The 18,468-nt window shown below is 39.0% G+C and overlaps 3 protein-coding genes across 3 annotated transcripts; all 3 read left to right on the forward strand.

The window, feature by feature from the left end:
- The first annotated feature begins 1,945 nt into the window (after positions 1 to 1,945).
- LOC103854640 (serine/threonine-protein kinase Nek3) lies at positions 1,946 to 12,460 on the forward strand. Its single transcript, XM_009131593.3, has 14 exons — positions 1,946 to 2,628; positions 3,136 to 3,261; positions 3,356 to 3,422; positions 9,526 to 9,591; positions 9,684 to 9,730; positions 9,807 to 9,852; positions 9,926 to 10,006; positions 10,079 to 10,171; positions 10,239 to 10,320; positions 10,399 to 10,448; positions 10,528 to 10,601; positions 10,680 to 10,731; positions 10,808 to 11,167; positions 11,661 to 12,460. The coding sequence occupies exons 2-14, from the start codon at positions 3,176 to 3,178 to the stop codon at positions 12,246 to 12,248; spliced, it is 1,692 nt and encodes a 563-aa protein (XP_009129841.1). The 5' UTR covers positions 1,946 to 2,628; positions 3,136 to 3,175; the 3' UTR covers positions 12,249 to 12,460.
- A 935-nt stretch (positions 12,461 to 13,395) lies between these two features.
- On the forward strand, positions 13,396 to 14,748 carry LOC103854641 (40S ribosomal protein S24-1). The gene is made up of 5 exons (XM_009131594.3): positions 13,396 to 13,647; positions 13,856 to 13,897; positions 14,014 to 14,184; positions 14,355 to 14,441; positions 14,534 to 14,748. The coding sequence occupies exons 1-5, from the start codon at positions 13,576 to 13,578 to the stop codon at positions 14,561 to 14,563; spliced, it is 402 nt and encodes a 133-aa protein (XP_009129842.1). The 5' UTR covers positions 13,396 to 13,575; the 3' UTR covers positions 14,564 to 14,748.
- A 517-nt stretch (positions 14,749 to 15,265) lies between these two features.
- LOC103854642 (bifunctional L-3-cyanoalanine synthase/cysteine synthase D2) lies at positions 15,266 to 18,377 on the forward strand. The gene is made up of 10 exons (XM_009131596.2): positions 15,266 to 15,717; positions 15,862 to 15,921; positions 16,002 to 16,169; positions 16,763 to 17,026; positions 17,116 to 17,253; positions 17,332 to 17,383; positions 17,453 to 17,532; positions 17,738 to 17,797; positions 17,867 to 17,947; positions 18,038 to 18,377. The coding sequence occupies exons 2-10, from the start codon at positions 15,883 to 15,885 to the stop codon at positions 18,125 to 18,127; spliced, it is 972 nt and encodes a 323-aa protein (XP_009129844.2). The 5' UTR covers positions 15,266 to 15,717; positions 15,862 to 15,882; the 3' UTR covers positions 18,128 to 18,377.
- The last annotated feature ends 91 nt before the right edge of the window (positions 18,378 to 18,468 follow it).

Consider the following 18,468-nt stretch of genomic DNA (forward strand, 5'->3'; position numbering starts at 1 on the left):
TACGCACTATTTTAGTTGGACAGTACACGTGCACCGACAAACAGTGAAATTCAGTTGAACTTGAATAAACTACTGGTTAAATTATGGTTATGGCATTTTTATGAACTTCACACATGTGACGAGAATCGAGATCAGGTTTTTCAATAAGAAATGTTGTAAGAAAAAGAAACAGTATACGGTAATTCTTCATGGAAACTTCATTCAAATCCATCCTGTACGTTTTTATTTGGTGACTAAAGGTGGAGAACGAGCTAGATGATGGGTGGGGGACATGAACATTAATATTAATACAAGTCGTTTCAGTCTTAATACTGATTTAAGATACCAAAGATTCAGAAAGGAAATTTGACAGAATTATTTGTCTATTTTATTTTTTATTGTCTTAATTTCACATGTGATTTTGTACAGTTTTAGTGTACGTAATGTTTTGTTATATTCTTGTTTTATAGGATAACGATAAAGATGATTCTTGTCATGTTTTTCTTTTCAACTTCTATTTACAGCACATATTTTGAAAATTTATCCCATTTTGAAACCATTTTGAAATGTATTTTCATTCAGAATAATCATTCTGATATAAAATCGTAGCGAAACTTGTTATGCTTGTATTCGCATATCCATTGTAACTGTGGGACAATATACCAAATATTTGCGATTGACTTGTTACTTAGTTTATCAGTAGCTAATTAGTCTGTATTTTTTCTCTAAATATTGTTACAGTTACAATATGTAGCAAATGTCATAACAAAGACGCATAAACTGGTCGAATTGTAACCGTACGTGATGATAATATTTCATATTATGATAAACATAAAATATCGTATTATGATAAACCTACATCCCATAAGTTCACAATAGTTGGATGTGTTCACATTTCACAGTTCACACACACTGTATTACTTAGCTGTACGATCAGTTGTTCTTTTATAGAATAGTACTTGTTAGGAACCTCGAAGCTCAATGATAGAGATGGCACTATTGCTGTTAGAGGTATTAGGTATATATAGAAATATTCCACTAAAATGGTATCAAAGTCGTATGATTCATATCCTTCCACAACACGTAATTCACACACCTAACAAAAAAATTGAAAACAAATGAAAAACAATTATTCTTAATGCACGACCGACTAAAAGTATACAATGAACAGACAACTTCGGGCTTTTTTTTTTTGTTTAGGATAAGTTTAGTGGTAGTGTAAGAGATTTTTCTTTTGTGTGTTCTGAGATCAAATCCTTTTTTAAACAAAACTTTTTTGGTACAAATTTTTAATAAAAAATTGTTCTGCTAAAATTAAAATTTTAAAATAATTCTAAACTTTAAATTAAAGAGATTATGGATTGAAGTTACACAACTGTGAAAATCTTCAAAGCAAACTTGTTTTTTTTTCCTCCATGGAAGAGTACTGCATAGTTAACATCATACTGATTTGATAAAAAAAAATATCATACTGATAAGACATAAAACATCATCCGCATATACCTTTCTCTGATATTTCACCACGTATTATTTTCTTTCAGACATGCATATGGTTTTTCACTCGCTTAAAATAATGGGAATAATATGTTACAAACACACCTAAATGAATGGTTTTGAAGAAAAAAAAAATCTAATCACCGTAAAATTACATATAATACCTTGATTTTTTTTTTTTGTAAAAAATAGGGTAAATAATTACCTTAATCTTATACTCTAGTTAGATGCACATTATACGTATTTTTGTTATAGCTTAGTATAATTTTAAGACTGCATAACTTGACTATCCTGGTTAAAAAAAGAACTGCAACCAGTTGACTACTTATAATATCAAATAGACATAATAATTCAGATTTTTATTCAGGTTCAAGTGTATTCTTATCAATTTAGATTGTTAATTATCTGAATAAAAAAAATAAACGGATCAAGATTAATTCGGTTCTAACTTTTTGATACATATAAGATGTGATTGGTAGTGGTTATAGGATGCTGTCGATAATTCTATTTATTTTTACAGTACCAAATTCATATCAATCAAGTTTTGATGAAAAATTTAAATCATAATTCTTAAAATAACATACAGTTATACAAGTGTTATGTAGAACCAAATATTCACATCAATTTTTCGGGTTTTCTATAAAATCTAAAGCCATAGTAAATTTTGCAGTAAAATTTTTAAAGCTACAGATATTACCAATCGGATCCAAAAAAAACAATTTCATGATTTCTTTTTAGTTTTCCTTATATTCAATAGAGCAATGTCTACTGTTCACCTTTGAAAGTGATGAATTAACCAATTATTTAAGAAAACGATATACTATTATACAAAAATATTTCCAGCGTAAATATTAAACAATTAATAGACATTAAATAGAGTCACAAGATATATATATATATTTATTTTATATTAAAAAGAAATAATAAAGTCGATTTACGTCTCTCACGGTAACTCTGTCGTTTTCCTCACACTCTCAGAGACAGAGAAGAGAGAGAGAGAGAGAGAGAGAGAAGCAGAGGTCTCATGGCGAAGCAGCTTCTTTCCCAGCTTCCTCTCCACAGTCACTACTTCCTCCACTACGGTGCCGTTTTGTAGCTTCTTCTCGGATAATGCCACAATCACATTCCTCCAGTCTCTCACCGACACTTTCATAGGTTTGCTCCTCTCACTCACCACTCTCTCCTCCGCTTTGAACTCAAGAACTCTTTTTTTCTTTTAATGTTTCTGTGGTGTTTAATCGAACATAAAACATTTGATTGGTCTTTTCATTACCGCAAAATGTGAGCGAGTAGAAGTGTTTTCAGACCAATTATTGCAATAAAGATTCGAGCTTTAAACAAGACAAAAGAAAAAAAAAAGAAAAAAACTATTTCAAGATTTTATTTTTATTTGCTAATTGGAGCATGTGTTATTAGGAAGAGTCAGTTTTCATGATGTGGATACCTTTCTTTTCTAAGCTTTTAACCCTCCAAAGATTTCATTTTCATGGCAAAGTATTTGACTTTACTAAGTTTTGGTGGGTCGGAAGATTCGTGCAAAGAGTTCTCACTTTAATTAGCTTACTAAATGTTTCACCTTTTTAGCTACTTTTCTTCCTCAAATCTTTATATGTCCGGAAAGGTACGCTTAGTGTTTGCTGCTTCATTGCTGTTTATCTTCAGATTCTACAGAAGAAGATAATATTAGTTAAGGGGCTTGTCAATGGAGCATTACGAGGTTCTTGAGCAGATTGGGAAAGGGTCCTTTGGCTCAGCTCTTCTTGTGAGGCATAAGCATGAGAAGAAACTGTAAGAATTTGTGGAAACTGGTTCTCTTAATGTGATGTATGTATAATTAATGATGTCTGCAATTGATTCTTTGTTGTATTCTTGATTCTTGAAGGTATGTTTTGAAGAAAATCAGGTTGGCTAGGCAGACTGGTAGAACAAGAAGATCTGCTCATCAAGAGGTTCATTCTAATCTCAATGTGTTACACACACACATACACTAACACTTGCATATTTTTTACATGGATCAAGCAAATTTTATAGTGTTGTCTTGCCTTCATTGAGCTGAAATTTTTGAAATGTGGAAGGATGTATTTAGATCAATGTTCAATAAATCAGTAGGTGATGATTATGTTATGAACTTGTAATCGAACTTTTTAAGATCTATGAAAGAGAAAGGGGAAATATTGTTTTACTCGAGAAACGGTTACAGTAGGACAAACCAATGAGAGACTCTCTCACCTCACTACACAATGATCATCCAAATGATACCCTCTCACAATATTCTCTCCGTACTTATACTACTACGATGTTATCAAATGTGTGACCTCATAGTAGCCAGCTCATAGCGACATCCCATGTGCCTTTGCCGGTGAGTCATCACTTCTTCACTACCTTTTATTCTTCTAGAACTTGCCCTTCAAGTACCAACACTCTTTGGGCCACAACTCTTCATTCGTTTTCTCACTTCGTCTGGGCCTTACGTCTCGTGTACTGATAGAGAGTCGGTGGGTGATTGGCCTCGTACGTATCATTACCCTTCCCATCCAAATTGACCTTGTCCTCAAGGTCGAAGTAAGGAAACTGCTTAAGGATGGTACTCTTCCATTCCCAAGTACAATCAAAGGCTGGTAAACCCCTCCATTTGACTAACACTTCCTCCTGTCCAGTCCCCTGATTGACCCTTGTGTCCCAAACTTCTTCTGGTTCTGCTTCCAGCACCCCTTCGCTCGAGAGATGAGTAGGGAGTGGGTTAAACTCTTTTATCTCTCCAACGACCTTCTTAATCTGAGAAACATGGAAGGTGTTGTGAATCTTGGACCCCGCTGGTAATTTCAGACGGTAAGCTACTGGTCCTACTCGCGCTTCAACTTCAAAAGGACCATAGAAGCGGGCCGCTAACTTCTCATTTGCACGCCGTGCGAGTGACTTCTGACGATAAGGTCTTATTTTGAGGAAGACCATATCACCAACTGCGAACTCCACTTCCCGACGATGCTCGTCGGCTTTCAACTTCATCACCTGCTGAGCTTTGTTGAGATGGTCACGAAGGAGTACCAGAGCAGCATCACGTTCCTGCAGTTGTTTCTCGAGCTCTGCATTCACAGTCGAGCCTGTTTCGTATCTCACCCATGTAGGAGGGTCTCTACCATACAAAGCTTTGAATGGCGTCATTGCGATCGCTGTGTGGTAAGAAGAGTTGTAACTGAACTCCGCCCATGCCAAATACTGAGACCAAGTTTTCGGTTTATCGCCTGCGAAGCAACGGAGATAGGTTTCCATTCCTCTGTTGGTGACCTCCGTCTGCCCATCCGACTGCGGGTGATATGCCGTGCTTAGACAGAGCCGTGTTCCGGAAAGCCTGAATAGTTCCTTCCAAAAGAGGCTGGTAAAGACCTTGTCTCTATCTGAGACAATGGTGCGCGGGAACCCGTGAAGTTTGATGATCTCTTGCGTAAACACCATTGCGACGTCCGGAGCGGTAAAGGGGTGTTTCAAGCCAATGAAGTGACTATATTTAGTGAGTCTGTCAATCACCACCATTACTGTGTTGTAACCCGCTGACTTCGGTAGCCCTTCCACGAAATCCATAGCAATGTCCTCCCACACTTGCACCGGAATTGGCAAGGGTTGTAATAAGCCACCGGGAGCCAGGGTGGAATACTTGTTCCGTTGGCACACTTGACACTGCGCTACATAGCGTCTGATGTCTGTGAGCATTCCCTCCCAAAAGAACAACTCACTGATTCTTCTCTGCGTTCTGTTAACGCCCCCGTGACCCCCCATCTTACTGTCATGGAACTCAGATAGTATGAGACCCACTAGCGGTGATGTTTTTGGAACCACTAACTTACCATTCCGCAGTAACCTCCCTTGGACTCGAGTGTAGCCCACATGACTAGCAGGATCCGCTTGCAACTCAGCCATGATCTTCTTTAACTCAGGATCCGTATCGACGGCGCTACTGATCTCCTCCAATTGAATAGCAGCTGGTACGGATACCGCAAACACTTCCGCGACCATAGCCTTCCGTGACAACGCATCCGCGGCTTTGTTCTCCAATCCAGGCTTGTAGTGTATCTCGAAATCAAACCCCAATATCTTCGAGAGCCAGCGTTGGTAATCCATATTGATTTCCCGCTGTTCCAAAAGGAATTTGAGGCTCTTTTGGTCTGTCCTGACAATGAAGTGTCTTCCAAGTAGGTAGTGGCGCCATTTCATCAACGCGAATACTATCGCCATCAGTTCTCTTTCGTAGACCGACTTCAGTTTCTGACGCTCAGTAAGGGCCTGACTGAAATATGCGATGGGTCGTTGTCCTTGCATTAAGACAGCTCCCAGGCCCACTCCTGATGCGTCAGACTCTACCACGAACACTTCGTTGAAATCAGGGAGAGCCAAGACCGGTACTGTCGACATTGCTATCTTCAACTTTTGGAACGCGTCCCCCGCTGCAACACTCCAAATAAACCCCTCCTTCTTCAGCAGGATCGTTAATGGTCGAGCAATGTCACCATATCCCCTCACAAACTTCCGGTAGTAACCCGTGAGTCCTAAGAATCCTCGTAAGGCCTTGACGTTGCGAGGTTCGGCCCAATCCATCATTGCCTTTACCTTATTCATATCTGCTGCTACCCCCTCTGCAGATATAATGTGCCCCAGGTACTCGACACTACTGCTACCAAACGTGCATTTCTTTCGATTAGCAAAGAGTTCCTGCTCCTCCAAAATCCTCAGCACAATAGCAAGGTGTTGCTTGTGTTCCTCCACGCTTCGACTGTAGATGAGGATGTCGTCGAAGAACACGAGCACAAACTTACGCAAGTATGGCCGAAAAATGTCATTCATCAAGGCCTGAAATGTGGCCGGTGCGTTAGACAATCCAAACGGCATTACGAGGAATTCGTAATGTCCGTCGTGAGTTCTAAACGCCGTCTTCGGAACATCTTCCGCTCGCACCCGTATCTGATGGTAGCCCGATCGCAGGTCTATCTTGGAGAAGATGGTTGCACCATGGAGCTCGTCCAATAATTGATCGATCATCGGGATCGGGTATTTGTCAGCGACCGTGTATTTGTTCAGTGTCCTGTAATCAACGCAAAAACGCCAGCTCCCATCTTTCTTGCGTACCAGCAATACTGGACTGGAGAAAGGACTGGAGCTTTCTTGAATAATCCCTGCTGCTAACATAGAAGCAATCTGTTGCTCAATCTCCTCCTTCTGAGCATGCGGGTAACGAAACGGTCTTATGCTGACTGGCTTAGCACCGTTTTCCAAGATAATCGTATGCTCGCGTCCCCTGGAAGGAGGGAGACCGCGTGGTTCAGAAAACACTTGTGTGTACTGCTCTAGCACCTCTTTCAACTCGTCTGGCCAGGCTACGGGAAGGACAACATCTTCACTTGCGCGTAGCCCGCCAAACTCTACCAGAACGCCTGCACCTTCTTTCTGCAATGTCTTCCACATCGACTTCAAGGAGACAGAAGCAGAATGAAGGCTCGGATCGCCCTGTAGAATTATCTCCTCTTCGCCGTCGTGGTATCGCATGCGTTGGAGCTTCCAATTAACGTTAACGTCTCCCAAGGTGTCGAGCCATTGAACACCGAGGATCACGTCAGCAACGCCCAACTCGAGCGGTAAGAAGTCAGTCACCACAGCGTAGCCTGGAAGGCGTAACTCTACTCCAATAATGACCCCTTGTCCTTCGAGAGTAGCACCTCCTGCGACCATTACTCCATAGCTCGCGACGGCTCTCTTCTGGAGGTTTAGCTTGGTGACGATCTTTTCTGAAATGAAATTGTGCGAGGCGCCGCTGTCGATCAAGATGACCACCGCTTCGCCGTGGATCGTACCTCGGACCTTCATCGTCTTAGGAGAAGACAGACCCACCACCGAGTTAAGTGACAGCTCCGCTACCTCCGCCTGCATTTTAGTAGGGTCGTCTTCCCCATCCCCCCATTGCTCCTCCGCCATTTCAATCTCAGTTCCATCCTCCATCACCATAACGACTAGCAACTCCACTCGTGCGCACACGTGTTTGTACCCGAATTTCTCGTCGCACCGGAAGCACAACCCATCGCGCCTCCTCTGCTCTATCTCCGCCGGTGTAAGGCGACGGAACGGAGGTTTGAGTCGACCATGGTTGTTCTTGCCTCCCTCGCGAGGTGTGTTTGGGAACCCTTTAAGCCCATTGGTATTAGTAGCGGGCTTGTTCTTCATGGGGTTGGGCCCGGTACTCGGTCGTGGGCCTGATGGGCTTGAGAAGGGTTTGTGGTCTCCGCTAGTTTTCTTCGTCGGCGACTTGTCGGGCTCCTTGTCGTCATCCGGTGGGTCGTCGGGCATCGACCACTCCTCCACCATTTTTGCCGTAGTCATCAACTTTTCCAACGTCTCCGGCTCAAACATCCTGACACCGGCGCGTATGCGATGCTTCAGCCCTTTTTTATACGTCATCTTCAACACGGTCTCCGAAATCTCAGGCGAGTTCGTGGCGAGAGCCACGAAATCTCGGTTGTAAGCTCGTACGGATCCTTCCTGGTGCAAGGCGAGAAGCCTTTCTCCGGCAGAAGTATCATGCATCTCGGAGTACTGGGTCAGTAAACGCCGGCGTAACTGGGCCCAGTTGTGAAATGGGTTTCGGTCACGCTCCCAACGATACCATAGCAGGGCCTCTCCGACGAAGCACAGACGCACCGCACGAAGCTTCTCCTCCTCCGTGAGATCGATAATCTCAAAGTATTGTTCCACTCGCAGGACCCATTCCTCGGCGTCCTCGCCGTTAAACGTCGGCATCTCCATCCGACGGGATAACGGGTGGAGCTTACCTCCTACGTACTCCCCTTGGAAGGCGTTGTCCAGAGGAGACGCTCGTGACCGCAGTCCTTCCTCCCTCAACGGACTCAACGGTGCTTGAGACGTCCCGATCTGGCTTTTCTCACCTCCGAAGGTTCCTCCTCCCAACGAAACAGAGGGACTACCCACAACAGGGGAGAGAGGGCCCTTCCCGGTATCTTTCAACCGGCGACGGTACTCCTCTTCCTCGTTGTACCTCTGTTCCATGCGGTCGAGTATCTCCAGCTTACTCGACTGTAACGACATCTGTTGCTGCATCGTCAGGATCGCTTGCTCGATCAACGACAGTCGGGACATGTCTTGTTCCAACGCCGCGATCTTACTCGCGTTCTGACTAGCAAGCTCCAGCGGCGGATCGTTTTCGGTTCGCTTTGGTGCCATGTTGTGGTGGTGTGGGGATCGTAAAAGGCTCTGATACCAAGTTTGTTATGAACTTGTAATCGAACTTTTTAAGATCTATGAAAGAGAAAGGGGAAATATTGTTTTACTCGAGAAACGGTTACAGTAGGACAAACCAATGAGAGACTCTCTCACCTCACTACACAATGATCATCCAAATGATACCCTCTCACAATATTCTCTCCGTACTTATACTACTACGATGTTATCAAATGTGTGACCTCATAGTAGCCAGCTCATAGCGACATCCCATGTGCCTTTGCCGGTGAGTCATCACTTCTTCACTACCTTTTATTCTTCTAGAACTTGCCCTTCAAGTACCAACACTCTTTGGGCCACAACTCTTCATTCGTTTTCTCACTTCGTCTGGGCCTTACGTCTCGTGTACTGATAGAGAGTCGGTGGGTGATTGGCCTCGTACGTATCAGATTATGCGCTTTATTGATTAGGCGGGCGTCTAGACCAATTTTCTGAATGTCTAGACCAGATTTAAAAAAAAAAAACTGTTCTAGAAAAATCGTTTCATTTAGATCCGATTTTTAGAACACTGGTTAGAGGATGACACATGGTGACTCTTTATTTGTTTGAGATTCAAACTCTTTTTCCACTAGCCATTATGATAAAAATTTGTCTACAGTATAAAGTTATATTAGACTAGTAATTAAGTTGATCAAATCTTAATCTAACCACTACAGACAAAAAGCTTACTTGAAGTATGAGTGTACACTAGTATCTGAATGTGTTATCACCCTTCAAGGAAATGACACCGATTATGTTTTGTGACTAACTGTTCTCCTTGTTATCTCCCTGTAGATGGAACTAATCTCAAAGATACGAAACCCATTTATCGTGGAATATAAAGACTCTTGGGTTGAAAAAGTACCTTTGTTAAGCCTCTATATTACTTCAATAGAGATTTATTTGTATACAATTTAAAAGTAAATAATCTTGTCTCTGGTGTATGTTTTCAGGGCTGCTATGTGTGCATTGTTATAGGCTATTGCAAAGGCGGTGACATGTAACTTGTTGTTTACTTCTGAGAATTGTTTTCCCATTCTTGACTCTGAAGGAGTTTCTGATACTCTGCATTACAGGGCCGAAGCAATAAAGAAAGCCAACGGAGTAGAATTCTCTGAAGAGGTGTTGTTACACACATCTGATCTTAAAAGTCTATTAAGTAAATAAAGTTCTGAATCTCTTTTTGCTTTTTCAGAAACTCTGCAGGTGGCTGGTACAACTCTTGATGGCTCTTGAGTACTTGCACGCCAGTCACATTCTCCATCGTGATGTCAAGGTTGGTTGTGTTTTATTGATCATCTTCCTGTTTGAAAACTTACTAATAGAAATCTCGTTGGTTTGATTACAGTGTTCAAACATATTCTTGACAAAGGATCAAGATATACGTCTAGGTGACTTTGGACTTGCCAAGATCTTGACATCAGACGACCTTGCTTCTTCAGTAAGTATTAGATTTCAAACTTCTTCTATGGTCTTAAGTCTCTGAAAATGATTTTGTTTTTAATCAGGTGGTTGGAACGCCAAGCTACATGTGCCCTGAGCTACTTGCTGATATTCCCTACGGATCAAAGTCTGATATTTGGTCGTTAGGCAAGTTTCTCTCGTCCCATGGCTTAAGACACTAAGAGAAAGAAACAATGTTTAACTCTGAGTCTATTTCTGTTACAGGATGTTGTATGTATGAGATGACGGCTCTGAAACCAGCATTCAAAGCCTTTGTAAGTAACTTCTTCTCCATCCATCCACACCTTCAAAGATCATGTTTCTTTTTGTCTTAATCTTTATGATTCTGTTTAGGACATGCAAGGGCTGATCAACAGGATAAACAGATCCATCGTTGCTCCACTTCCTGTGCAATATTCTATTGGCTTGTAAGTTATATAGATTCTTATTTGTATAGAGGAGCTCAACAACTTTAATTTGATTTTGCGTTTCCTGCTTTTCTTCAGTCGAGGTTTGGTTAAAAGCATGCTCAGGAAGAATCCAGAACTCAGACCAAGCGTAAGCATTTGTGATCATTTAACTGAGCTGTACAAACCTGATGAGTAAAGTAACGTTCATCTTCTTATGTGTATAGGCTTCTGATCTTCTCAGACACCCACTGCTTCAGCCCTACGTTGAAAAGGTTCTTCTCAAGGTGAGCTACCGAGGACAAGGTGAGTTACCAGAGTCTGAATCCGCAAGGAGAAGAAGCTATCCTGAGCAGAGAAGGCGTCCTTCTGGCAAATGCAAGAGCTATGGTCCAAGCAGGTTCGAGGTTGACCAGGAGGATTCTGTTTCTTCTGTTAAACCCCTGCACACGTATTTGAACAGGCGCAAACCAGTGGATTTGTCTACCAAGGTTGTTCGTAGACCAGCTGTTTCCAAAACGTCAGGGGTTTCTTACAGTTCAAAACATGTGCCAGTGAGATCAAGCCAGCCTAAGAGTGGTGGTCTGGTAAGTCATTTGTCCATATACTTCTTTATAGGCGTTCAGGTTCGGGTAATTCGATTCGGTTAGTTCGGTTTCGACATAAATCTTACTTAATTAACCCGTAATAAAGTTCAGCTCGGTTCGGTTTGGTATTCGGTTAGTTTGGTTTTTAAAAATCCTACTGAAGTTTTATGATTTTGGTTATATTTTGGTTTAACTTTGTTAAAATTTTGGATAAGTTGGTTAGTTCGATTATTTCGGTTTGAAATTTAGTTAGTTCGGTTCGGGTTTTTTGATATGGTTTGGTTATATTTTTTTTGTTTTTTGTAAAGAAAACCGAAGTAATGGATTACCGAACCGGAAACCGAGCTTTTTAGAAAACCTACCAAATCGAACCGAACTCTTAACTGAACTAACCAAAAATGTCGGTTCAGTTCGGTTCAAAATCCCAGCCTTACTCCTTTATCTTACAAGTTGCTGATTCAGTATGTTTATATTTTTTGATCTCATGTGTCAGAAACCAGCTGCAACTACTCGTAGGGCCTCCTTGCCAGTCTCACAAAAACCTTCAAAAGGAACAAAAGACTCTCTCTACACACCAACCATCGGTATACTCCATCAACTAAACTCTCCAGACGTCTCCGTAAACTCGCCAAGAATCGACACAATCAAGTTCCCACTAGCTTCATACGAAGAAATGCCTTTCACTCCCGTTGTGCGCAACAAGAAGACCAAAGGATCTTCCAAAGGATCATACAGCCCGCCTCCAGAGCCGCCACTAGACTGCTCAATCACAAAAGACAAGTTCACTCTTGAACCAGAACGTTTGTCTGATCAGAACGCGACTGCTGGAGGAGCGTCAAGCAGGGCTTCCTCAGGTGCGTCAAGGAGTAGACAGAGGTTTGATCCCAGCTCGTATCAGCAACGCGCTGAGGCGCTTGAGGGGTTGCTTGAGTTCAGCGCGAGGTTGCTTTTGGATGAAAGGTATGATGAGCTGAATGTGTTGCTGAAACCGTTTGGGCCGGGGAAAGTGTCGCCTAGAGAGACGGCGATATGGTTGTCTAAGAGTTACAAGGAAACTAGTACTAGTAAGCAGGAAGGTTAATGAACAAGGTTCAAAGGCCTTTTTTGAAACTTGTTGAGGTTCCACGATTTGATAGAAGTTGTTTGACAGTTAGGCTGTGTTTCTTTGAAGCTAACTCATGTATCTGATGAAACAATGATATTCAAGAAAGACTGATAGATTGTAATCGTTATTCCACTTAGACCTTTTGAACCACATAGTTCAAGTAAGAAGTATAAATTGCATTTTAAGTACTTAGGTTGTTGATGTTTTCAATCTTCACACCTTTTCCATGATGAAAACCACTTAAGTTTGCAAGGAAAACTTAAATGTCGCATATAGGCAATACACAAAACGAAGGGTGGCTATATCCAAACGCATTTAGCAAACTTTCCTTGGCCATTGAGCTTCTTTATAAGTATCTTGAATTGTGAGTGCTGACTTGTGCCAATTTGCATATATAGAAGAGCTACTAGATGAGATCACCTAATCACTCTTTTTTTGTATGCTGATTCATGGCTTATCATGAGGCATGAAGAGAACTCGCAGAAGTTTTTTTTTTTGGTTAAAAAGTTGCAGAGTTTTACTTTTACAAAAAAAAGATGTTGCATAGGTTTATCATCAACTTTTTTTTTTTGTATTTGCAATGCCATAGATAGTATAGAGTAAAAATTTATAAATTAATAATGTTAGGACTATGATATTTTATACAAAAAATATTTTTAGATTTTTTTTTATTTTTGAATATTATTATTTATAAAATAAAAATATATTTACACTATATACAAATATTTAATTTTTAGAAATTTAATTTTCATATTGTTTATTATATTATTTGATGTATATTCTGATGTTTCATAGAATTTAAAGGTGGTTTTCGATATAATTTTACTAATAGCATCAAAAATATATTGATTTTTTTTAAATAATGATTTTTTCATTGTAATATAAAATCAACAATACAAAGTTTAGTTTATACTTATATAAAATATATATAGACAGTTTATTAATTTATGATTTTAATAAAACTATATATTGATATAAATTTTTATTAACATTATTATCTTATTTTTTTATTGATATGTGTTACTGAAATTGATCCGATCCGGATCAATTTTTTTAATTAATTTATAATGTTTATTAATCCAGAGTATTATAGGGCCAATGGGCTTCATTGTTTGTTTTATCTATATGGCGAGCCCATCAAACGAGACCCAGTAAGAAAAAAACCCTAAAATCCTGTCAGAGCGATATAAACAGCTAGGGTTTCTAACTGCTTCTTCTCTTTCCTCAAAAGCGGCTGCAAGCGAGAAAACTCGTCGATTTTCAAAACCGGAGAGCTCAGTCTGATCTCTGAGACACCGCAGCCATGTCGGAGAAAGCAGTCACCATCAGGACAAGGAAGTTCATGACCAACAGACTTCTTTCCAGGAAGCAGTTTGTGAGTTCCAATCCCTTACCACTTGCATATGTTCTGTCTCTATGATTCATTTGATCTTGCCAGTGTAGCAACTTCCACGTGAAATGATAAGCGCTAGGTCTAGTCATTGGCCTTTATATATAGAACTGTCACATAGCAAGTTGTTACTGTAACGCAGAATGGTTTTATATGATTATGTACTAATGAGTGATGGTGGCGTACGGTGCAGGTTATTGATGTTCTTCACCCAGGGAGAGCCAATGTTTCAAAGGTGTGAGCTTTACTCTACCCATTAAAGCTAATCTTATCTATGCATTCTTATTTTTTTTTTATATATTGGAGGTTTGAGAAGATTCTAATATTTTTTTTATTGGAATATTGATGAAGGCTGAGCTGAAGGAGAAGTTGGCTAGGATGTACGAGGTTAAGGACCCAAATGCAATCTTTGTATTCAAATTCAGAACCCATTTTGGAGGTGGGAAGTCATCTGGGTTTGGTTTGATCTATGACAATGTGGAGAGTGCCAAGAAGTTTGAGCCTAAGTACAGACTCATCAGGGTACAATTATGTTTCTCTTGCTCTTTACTTTTTTTGGTAGCAGTGTTCTTTCCTCTTTAGTTGCCTAGTTATTTCCTCTTTAGTTACTCTATGACAAAGATCTAACAATGTTAGAGTAGTAGATCTTTGGAATCTTCATATTAAGTTGATTTGGGTTGTGATTTTGGCAGAATGGACTTGACACGAAGATTGAGAAATCGAGGAAACAGATTAAGGAGAGGAAGAACAGAGCCAAGAAGATCCGTGGTGTTAAGAAGGTGGCTGATCCAAACTCTTAAACTTGCGTTTTGCAAATTGTTTGTTTTGTACTCTTTTTTTAATTAATTGGTTTGGTTTGTGTGTGGTGTAGACCAAGGCTGGTGACCCCAAGAAGAAGTGAGGTGTTAAAGAGAGCAGCAGGACTAAGGGTTGTACTCTGCAGTATCCCTTGTTTATGGCCATGTTTGCTATTAGTCATCGTCTAGTTCGATTTTGTGCTTGTCATTGTCGCACTCGTTTTGTCTGCATTAGAGAAACCATGTGTTGAGATTTTGATGAATACATTTTTTTTTCAAAACTCTTGTCTCCTTGAAATCCATTGGTTAGACCAGGGGGGCTGCTTAATTTGAGTCATACAAGGTTACAGTTTGGTTATTGCAAGTGATCCCTGGTCTAAAACAGTTAAAGACGATCCTAATCTATCTTGATAGCTTCTTAGATTATCATCATTACTGGCTAAAAAACAATTCCACAGAATATAAATAAAATAATGAAGAGAATTCTATCTTGATTACTTAAAGATTAGTAATTTAATCATGGAAAAAGACAATAATGCTTTTAACTTTTAAAGAACAGTACTAGAGGTTATCTTGACATTAAACAAATAATATATTTAGGAAGTGTTATTGGTTTATATATTTTGATTGATTTAGAAATACATACAGTATTTATAAATCTAATTAAAATATACAAATTTTCAAATTCTCTCGGATTAGTATTTACAAATCCAGAGGTTTTCCCTCGGATTTGAACATTTGTATTTTTAACAAAGAAATCCATGCAAATCCATTCAAATACATTATGAAACTAAATCTATTAGTAAATCCGTATGATTGAATAACACTTGATTTGAATTAGAATTTATAAATCATTAAATAAATAACACATGATTTTAATACATATTTTAAAATCATAGAACCAATAACATTAGATTTAGTTTAAATTTTCAAATCCATCAAAATAAATTAACCAATAACCCCTGCTTAGTGTCTTGCATTATGTTATTTTCAGACTTCGCAAGATGGCACAAACTTTTACTTGTTCTCATTTTTTCCACTCACATTATGCAAAGATGACACAACCTCGACTCCATACTTCCACGTCACAGGACCACATGTGAAAGCAGCATACTATATACACATTACCATGCTACTGTACCACCACTCTATGCTAATCTATGTATTGTATGTCTATATATATTCAGTCTGGTGTAGATTTTGAGACTTATCGGTTCATTTTACCTTCACCATTGACACTTTCGTTCAAACTTTAAAGGTATGACTATACTTTTGGGTTTTTTCTAGTTTATCCATAAATACACCATGTAGTTCTGTTCTGTTTAGAGAACATGGAATATCGTTGAGTATTTTGGGGATATTGTGTGTATGCTTCTTTGAATATAAAAGCTTAAATCTGCAGGATTTTTAAAGAAAGACTAATATGGAAGATCGCTGCTTGATCAAGAACGATGTGACTGAAGTAAAAAGAACTCTCTATCTCTTTCTTGAAATAAAGAACATGTCTAAAAGCCTATGTTCTGTCTTTTTTCTTTTGTATAGTTGATTGGAAACACACCAATGGTGTATCTGAACAAAGTTGTTGACGGTTGTCTAGCCCGTATAGCCGCCAAGCTTGAGATGATGGAACCTTGCTCTAGCGTCAAAGACAGAATCGCTTATAGTATGATCAAAGATGCAGAAGACAAAGGATTGATTACTCCTGGAAAGGTTTATATAAAAACACAACTATAAAAACCATATAATTATGTCAAATATTCAAAATAACATTTTTAAAATTTTTTTTATCAAAAGATAACAGTCTATGCTAAAAATTTGAAAATAGCACTTAATTGATAAGAAAAAAATATTAAATTGCTCTAATTCGTAAACACTAATTAATTTCATCCTTACGGCTTAAGTACTAAACTCTAATTTTTAATCAGTAACCTATAAACTCAAACATGAAATATGTATATATATATATATATATATTTGACTTTTATCTTTAATAAATGCTATTTTGGATTTTTTTTTTCGGTTGTGTGCTAAATTTCATAATAATATAAATTAGTGTTATTTGAGGATATTTCTTCTATAATCTTTCTAGATTTCATTAAGAGTTCATAGATGTAAAGTGGCGGAACCAAAAACTTTTTGTAGTGGGGTCAAAAAATTTTATGGATTCAATTTTTTTTATTTTAACAGGGTCAGTAAAATTTTTCTTAAATAAAATAAATATTTTTTTAAAAATAATGGGGTCAGCTGACTCCACTCCTCATACATTGCCTCTGTCCCTAACTCTGAACTGTTTTTGATTAAAGAGTACATTGATTGAGCCAACGGCTGATAACACCGGGATTGGACTAGCCTGCATAGGTGCAGCAAGAGGCTATAAAGTGATACTTTTGATGCCCTCAACGATGAGCTTGGAGAGGAGAATCATTCTAAAAGCATTAGGTGCAGAGCTTCATCTCACAGATGTGAAGATAGGCATTCAAGGAATGCTGGAGAAAACTGAAGAGATACTAAGCAAAACTCCTGGTGGGTTTGTTCCCCAACAGTTTGAAAATCCTGCAAATCCTGAGGTTTATATGATATCATGCATCCACCCTCAATTCTATTATTTTTGTAGTCTTTCTTTCTCTCTCTCTCTATAATGATTTCTTACTTGAAGATTCATTACCGAACCACGGGTCCAGAGATATGGAGAGATTCAGCAGGGAAAGTAGATATACTGGTTGCTGGTGTTGGAACTGGTGGAACTATTAGTGGTGTAGGGAAGTTTCTCAAGGAGATGAATAAAGACATTAAGGTTCAAGAACTTCACTAATTCTTGAAAACTAACCCTATATATTATGTTTCTTCAAGAAAGTACAATCTGGATCAACAGGTTTATGCGGTTGAACCTGCAGAAAGTCCAGTACTCAGTGGAGGAGAACGAGGTGAGGCAATAAACATAACTCTATCGTCCAAGTTCTTGATTATAACTAAACGTTATAAGACTCTTGTAGGTCCACATTTAATTCAGGGGATTGGTTCTGGTATCATCCCAACCAATTTGGAGTTAAGCATTGTTGATGAGATCATTCAAGTAAGTAGCCGAAGTTTATCTACTTCTCCTGATCGAAATAACGAAACAAAATTGGTTAGAAAAAATAATACAGAGCTGTGAAAACCTTTAGAAAAAATGAAATAAATCTATGAAGTCGAGAATTGATCTTTTTACTTAACTCAATATTACATGGTTCCAACAAAAACAATGTTTTGAGACATGCATGCAATACTTTTTAATTCAGGTGAAAGGTGAGGAAGCTATTGAAACAGCCAAGCTTCTTGCTCTCAAAGAAGGATTGTTGGTATGTTTTTTTCTCGGTTTATAAACTATGAAACATAGGAGTTTGTGATACGCTGTGATAATCTGGCAGGTGGGCATATCCTCTGGAGCTGCTGCAGCGGCTGCGTTGAAGGTTGCAAAGCGGCCAGAAAACGCAGGGAAACTCATTGTGGTAAAGCTTTTAATAAGTCTCTGAGTGACCATAAGCGTTTTGAGTTAACCGAGACTATTGAATATGCCTTGGTTGTTGTCTGGTTTGCAGGTGGTTTTTCCCAGTGGAGGAGAACGTTATCTATCGACTAAACTGTTTGATTCTGTGAGGTTTGAAGCAGAGAATCTGCCGACTGAATGAGTGGCGGTTTGGTCTTGATAAGAGATGTTTGTACCAAGATTTCAGTGTGATTGTTCCTGGCCATTGCAAAATCTACAAATGTTACATAGTCGATGATAAATAATTGTAAAGCATGGAGTAGTGTGTCCGTGTATGTATAATAAAGAATAATGGAAGATTATAAAGTGATCTTCTGTAACTTATTCAACAAGGAACGTAGAGAGGAGAAATCTTCCAAGTGAATGAGAACCTAATGCATATTACTATGACAGTATGAACCAAACCAATGTAATAAAATTTGAAATAATCTCACAAATTGTACTAAACTATGTAAATAATGTAAGTCAAATAGACATGGAATA

This window comes from Brassica rapa, chromosome A02, assembly GCF_000309985.2.
Source record: "Brassica rapa cultivar Chiifu-401-42 chromosome A02, CAAS_Brap_v3.01, whole genome shotgun sequence".
Classification (NCBI taxonomy): Eukaryota; Viridiplantae; Streptophyta; class Magnoliopsida; order Brassicales; family Brassicaceae; genus Brassica; species Brassica rapa.

Bases quoted from the DNA above. Each gene is read 5' to 3' on its own strand.
- LOC103854640 (XM_009131593.3), top strand. From the start codon at position 3,176: ATGGAGCATTACGAGGTTCTTGAGCAGATTGGGAAAGGGTCCTTTGGC. The intron at 9,731-9,806 runs GTAACTTGTTGT...TCTGCATTACAG, and splicing joins TATTGCAAAGGCGGTGACAT to GGCCGAAGCAATAAAGAAAG. The intron at 10,172-10,238 runs GTAAGTATTAGA...GTTTTTAATCAG, and splicing joins CAGACGACCTTGCTTCTTCA to GTGGTTGGAACGCCAAGCTA.
- LOC103854641 (XM_009131594.3), top strand. From the start codon at position 13,576: ATGTCGGAGAAAGCAGTCACCATCAGGACAAGGAAGTTCATGACCAAC. The intron at 13,648-13,855 runs GTGAGTTCCAAT...CGTACGGTGCAG, and splicing joins TTCTTTCCAGGAAGCAGTTT to GTTATTGATGTTCTTCACCC. The intron at 13,898-14,013 runs GTGTGAGCTTTA...ATATTGATGAAG, and splicing joins GGAGAGCCAATGTTTCAAAG to GCTGAGCTGAAGGAGAAGTT.
- LOC103854642 (XM_009131596.2), top strand. From the start codon at position 15,883: ATGGAAGATCGCTGCTTGATCAAGAACGATGTGACTGAA. The intron at 16,170-16,762 runs GTTTATATAAAA...TTTTGATTAAAG, and splicing joins GATTGATTACTCCTGGAAAG to AGTACATTGATTGAGCCAAC. The intron at 17,798-17,866 runs GTATGTTTTTTT...ATAATCTGGCAG, and splicing joins CTCTCAAAGAAGGATTGTTG to GTGGGCATATCCTCTGGAGC.